At 48.4% G+C, this 5,434-nt stretch overlaps 1 protein-coding gene across 1 annotated transcript in view; it reads left to right on the top strand.

Annotated features, from left to right (window-relative positions):
- ROR1 (receptor tyrosine kinase like orphan receptor 1) overlaps window positions 1-4,917 on the top strand; it is a 126,783-nt gene extending 121,866 nt beyond the window's left edge. Inside the window, exon 8 of the mRNA XM_057370427.1 lies at window positions 1,911-4,917. Within this exon, the coding sequence (XP_057226410.1) occupies window positions 1,911-3,335 (1,425 nt within the window). The 3' untranslated portion in view covers window positions 3,336-4,917. The remainder of the gene's footprint in view (window positions 1-1,910) is intronic.
- Window positions 4,918-5,434: the final 517 nt, after the last annotated feature.

The raw sequence follows: 5,434 nt of genomic DNA, 5'->3' as shown, positions 1-5,434 counted from the left end.
ATTTTCCTTTAAAGTTCCCAATTTCAGCTCTCCCATGCAGCCTGGAGCAGCATTACACCAAAATGTTGGGAGCAGTACAAAAACATTAACAAATTCAGTGTCCAAACTGCATTTTGCATCCAACCTGGAATATTTTGTTCGATTTGGGGTCACTCCTGGGTCCCTGTTCAACTGGGAATTTGGGGTGCAATCCTGCCTAAACTGCAGATAATGGGAATGTCCTTTTATTGAGGTCACAATTCTCACCTTTCATGCTGACACAGGAAAGCAGAAATGCCTGGAAATGTTTGCAAACATTGAYCATTCTCTCACAGTCACAAGAATATTTTCATTTTATTGATGCTAATTCTGGGTTTTCCCACTGTCTCCRATGTTTTGATTGCCTTTCAAACAATATTTCCAAGGAAAGGAAGTGGAATCCTATTTTTAAATCACGTAGCCAGCGTTGATGTCAGCTTGGGGTGAAAACACACTCAAGCTTCAAGCTCCCACTGAGGCGGTCGTTTTCTTGGAAAAATAGGAATGTTAGCATTTCCTGGAGCTTGAAGGGATTTTAATTGTCCCCAAAAATATAATAAATGAGGGATATTTTATCGTGGAGGTGGAAGGGGTGGATTTCCCTCTCCCTCTCCCCTGCCCCGCTGCCTCTTGTGTATTTTACACTTCCCAGCATTTCGGACACCCGTGTGTGACAAATACTTGTCAAACAAAARCCGAGCAGATTTACAACCTCTTCCCTCCAAATGAGCCCTTCCTGCCAAAACTTTATGACTTCATTTTCTTCCCCGGTTTTCCTCTGCGTCCGTTCAAACAGACGGGCCCGGGCCCGGGTCAGACAGAGGTCATTTCACTTTCATTACTAAAATATAATTTACAATATGCCAGACCTAAACAAGTTTTAGCCTAAAGGATTTGGGTAATATAAACCATCTGCTCCTCAACAATATAGCTAATTTCCTGCCATCACTGTGCAGTCTACTGGGCTGCCTGCTTAAATGGCTTTATTATTATTATTATTATTATTGTGATCATTATTATGATTATTAATGCAGCGTTTGTCTAAAAGTCACAAGTGATCAATACAATTGGAATTAATTCATGCTAAAATGGGGTTTTTTTCCATGCTTTTCCCACATTACACTGGAAGGCTGCCCTTGCATGATTTCAGGAATGCAAATGCTGGTGTTTGCACTAATTTACAGATCCTCCATCCCAAACTCATTAACCCTAAATTACTACCTGTGGCTTTACTGAGGGCCCTAAATGAGTGGGTTTGGGTGTTACAGCAAAGTGGAAGCTGGGAATGGAGCAGGTTCTTTATGGCCCAGGAGTGAAAATCTGCCCATGAGGGGCCATAAATGTTTGAAGGGTTTGCTTTTCCCCTTCAGCCGGTCTCGGAGTTTTGGGAGGGAACAGAAATGGGAACATTTCTGGCTCTGCTGTTCCTGGAAGGGTTAACAGCAAAGTCAGGGGAGAATTGGCTCCAAGGACACGGTTTTTAAACCAAAATCATTTTTTTCCTGCTAAAACTCCGGGCCCTGGCCCAGAAAACRCTTGAGCACGGCCCTCTTAAAGCACGGGAATTGCCTCAATTCCTGAAATTAGTCACATTCAATTGGAGAGCAGCAATGCCCAAGGCCAAATGCCGAAACGCTGATGGTTCCTGCACATATTTGGATCCAACCCTTGTTGTATTTGACCTTGTGGAGAGGATTGAAAGCCATTCCAAGTTACTTTATGGAGCGTGGTGAGGGGTTTGTCCCACCAGGATCCCAGTGTCCTCTGGGCTGTGCCTGGCACCGGTGGCACCGTGGMTCCCATGTTGGTGTCCCACCCATTCTGCAGGGATATTGAACTTTAAAAAAGGCTGGTTTTGGTGCTGAAATGGTTCACTTCTGTTTTTCTCACAGAGTAAAGCCAAGGAGCTGCCCCTCTCCGCCGTCCGCTTCATGGAGGAGCTCGGCGAATGCGCCTTYGGCAAAATCTACAAGGGCCACCTGTACCTGCCGGGCATGGACCACGCCCAGCTCGTGGCCATCAAAACCCTCAAGGATTTCAACAACCCTCAGCAATGGGCTGAGTTCCAGCAGGAGGCGGCGCTGATGGCCGAGCTGCAGCACCCCAACATCGTGTGCCTGCTGGGCGTGGTGACGCAGGAGCAGCCCGTGTGCCTCCTGTTCGAGTTCACCAACCAGGGCGACCTGCACGAGTTCCTGGTGATGCGTTCCCCGCACTCGGACGTGGGCTGCAGCAGCGACGAGGACGGCACGGTSAAATCCAGCCTGGACCACGGCGATTTCCTGCACATCGCGGCGCAGATCGCCGCCGGCATGGAGTACCTGGCCGGCCACTTCTTCGTGCACAAGGACCTGGCCGCCCGCAACGTGCTGGTCGGGGAGCAGCTGCACGTGAAGATCTCGGACCTGGGGCTGTCCAGGGAGATCTACTCGGCCGATTACTACCGCGTGCAGAACAAGTCGCTGCTGCCCATCCGCTGGATGCCCCCCGAGGCCATCATGTACGGCAAGTTCTCCTCCGACTCCGACATCTGGTCCTTCGGGGTGGTGCTGTGGGAGATCTTCAGCTTCGGCCTGCAGCCCTACTATGGCTTCAGCAACCAGGAGGTGATCGAGATGATCCGGAAGCGGCAGCTGCTGCCGTGTTCCGAGGACTGTCCCCCGCGCATGTACGGGCTGATGACGGAGTGCTGGCACGAGCTGCCCTCCCGCCGGCCGCGCTTCAAGGAGATCCACGCTCGGCTGCGCTCCTGGGAGGGCCTGTCCAGCCACACCAGCTCCACCACGCCGTCCGGGGGCAACGCCACCACGCAGACCACGTCGCTGAGCGCCAGCCCCGTCAGCAACCTCAGCAACCCCCGCTACCCCAACTACCTGTTCCCGGCGCAGGGCATCCCGCAGGGCCAGCTGGCCGGCTTTATGGGGCCCCCCCTGCCCCAGGGCCAGCGCTACATCCCCATCAACGGCTACCCCATCCCGCCGGGCTACGCCGCCTTCCCSGCGCCCCACTACGCCCCGCAGGGCCCGCCCAGGGTCATCCAGCACTGCCCCCCGCCCAAGAGCCGCTCGCCCAGCAGCGCCAGCGGCTCCACCAGCACGGGCCACGTCACCAGCCTGCCCTCGTCGGGGTCCAACCAGGAGGCAAACATTCCCTTGCTGTCCCACATGGCCATCCCCAGCCACCCRGCGGGCATGGGCATGGCCGTGTTCGGCAACAAAACTCAGAAACCCTACAAAATGGACTCCAAGCAATCCTCCCTGCTGGGAGACTCCAGCATCCACGGACCCAACGACTCCATGATTTCGGCGGAATTGTAAATAYGCGAGGAGGCGTTTGTACATAGAGCCCGGAGTGGGAGGGAAGATTTTTCTATTCGAATATTTTATTAAAGATCCTTAAATTCTGGTTGCAGGACAGACATTGCAGCAAAGTACCTTCTGTGAAGTTTCACTGCTCATGGGGCGGGCACAACTGGACGGATCCTCGCGGTGGGAATCTCAACCTCGGCCGTGATTCTCCAAGTGCCGCCAACAAATCAAAGACGGGAAGAGGGAATTTGGAATTTTTTTTTAAATAAAAACATTCTATCCAACGCTTTTTCACAGCTTTTTAAACCTCCGGCGTGGTTTAAATCACAGGAACTTCTTTTTGATACTGAAAATCCATATTTTAATATTTGTCTCTTTTTTTAGGAGATGCAAAGATTCGGAGATCTGGGTGTGMAATTTCGGTGCCAATAGGGAGAATATTTGTAAATGTTGCAGTCTTGGATTGTGTTTCAAAGATGTGATCTGAGAGCTGAGTAAATTACTTCAGGTGGGATTTTTTTTTGGTTTAGTTGGGAGTCTGAGCTCAGATTCAGACCAAAAAATGTCATTTATGTGACAGCACGAATGCTCAAGTTATTAACTTGCATCTACAAACCTCATGTGCTGCTGAGGACAGCTGGAGTTTCAAGGAATTGCCTTAAAGGAAATGAAATTAAAGGGCTTTAATTTCAGAACCTGAATCGACTTCTTCAAAGATAAAACGTTTCACGATCGAGTCGCTCAAGCAGGAATTTTCTATCCTTTTGTTGCTATGCAACTGTGTAATGGAAAAGCTCCAAAGCGCGATTTTTTATGGATGACAATCAGTTTTCCCGGGAATATTTATTGTGCCGTTTCGGTGACTCTGRCCCCCGGCAAAAGGGAGGCTCACATTCCGTCAGGCAGCAGCGCCCAKCGATAGCGATCGTGTCCGATAATGTGAATTAGCGCCCATTTTCCACGATTTYGCCAATCGTGTCGTTGAAACCCCTTTTTTGGGTAGAACCAACCGAGATTTTTCATTTGAAACCACTTTAACGAGTCACACGCGTGCTGGCTACGGTACATTTCCCACGGACTCTGCTTTTTTTTTGTACTGAAGAATATTTTTATTGTCTGCCAAACCAACCTTTCGCTCGGTCGACAATGTTGTATAATAGGACTTTATTTTTATCTTTTTTGCACAAAAGTGTGATGAGGATGGGTTTGTTTTTTTTTTTTTTTTTTTGTACAGCAGAAGTGAAAATACATCTCTGCATTTTCTATCTTGGGCTGTTTCTTTCGATTTTTACCCCGATGTAGATGTTCCTGAAATATATTATGGTGATACTCGGCCACTACTTTATCCAAATATCTTTCTTTGTTTTCACTGCATGCGTTTAATCACTGTATTCCTTGATGATTGAGTTATTAATTGCGGGCATTTCAATTAGGCGAGCATGGAAAAGATGTAACAACAAAGGCTATTTTATAAGTGAGACCTGTGCGTTTTTGTATTCCACGTGCCAGAGATGATATTAAACACTGATTATTTTATGCTGCTGTTTATTAAAACATTGTTTTGCCATCAACACGTCAGAATTTCCTCCATCTCGAAGTGGCTGAAGGACATGGAAGGGATTCACATTCCAGGGAAGCTGAGCTGGAAGTTTTTATCCTTGGCTTTAATCAAAAATTGGGAATAACCTAATCCTTAAGGAGCAGCTGTGGGATCATAAAAAGTCCCTCACACTCTTTGTGGTTTTGTGTTCAAACCGCTCACGGCTCAGTTTGGGGTTTCTCTTGATTTCAGAGCTTGAGGTTAAATTATTTTGGTTGTGAACCAGCTCTGAACAGTGCACCTGGAAACCCTCGGGAAGGGTTTTTTTCTGCAGGGAAAAGTTGGGAATTCTGAGGCTGAAGTCACAGTCTGGCTCATGCCTGATGCTCAGAGAGGGAGCAGAGAGGTGGGGATTCCTCAGGGAGAGATGAGAGGGAAAAATCTGAAAAAAAAAAAAAAATAGAAAAAAAAAGATTGGGTAATGTCTCCGAGGACAGAATTCAGAAATTCTGCAGTGCTCAGGAACTCCTCCCTCTGGCTGAGGAGGTGATAAAAGTTCTCCAATTTT

Source organism: Malurus melanocephalus, unplaced genomic scaffold, assembly GCF_030028575.1.
Source record: "Malurus melanocephalus ecotype Western Australia unplaced genomic scaffold, MMel_1.1 scaffold_125, whole genome shotgun sequence".
Lineage (NCBI taxonomy): Eukaryota > Metazoa > Chordata > Aves > Passeriformes > Maluridae > Malurus > Malurus melanocephalus.
Note: the sequence above shows the minus strand (reverse complement) of the source record. Positions and strands in the feature narration are given on the sequence as shown.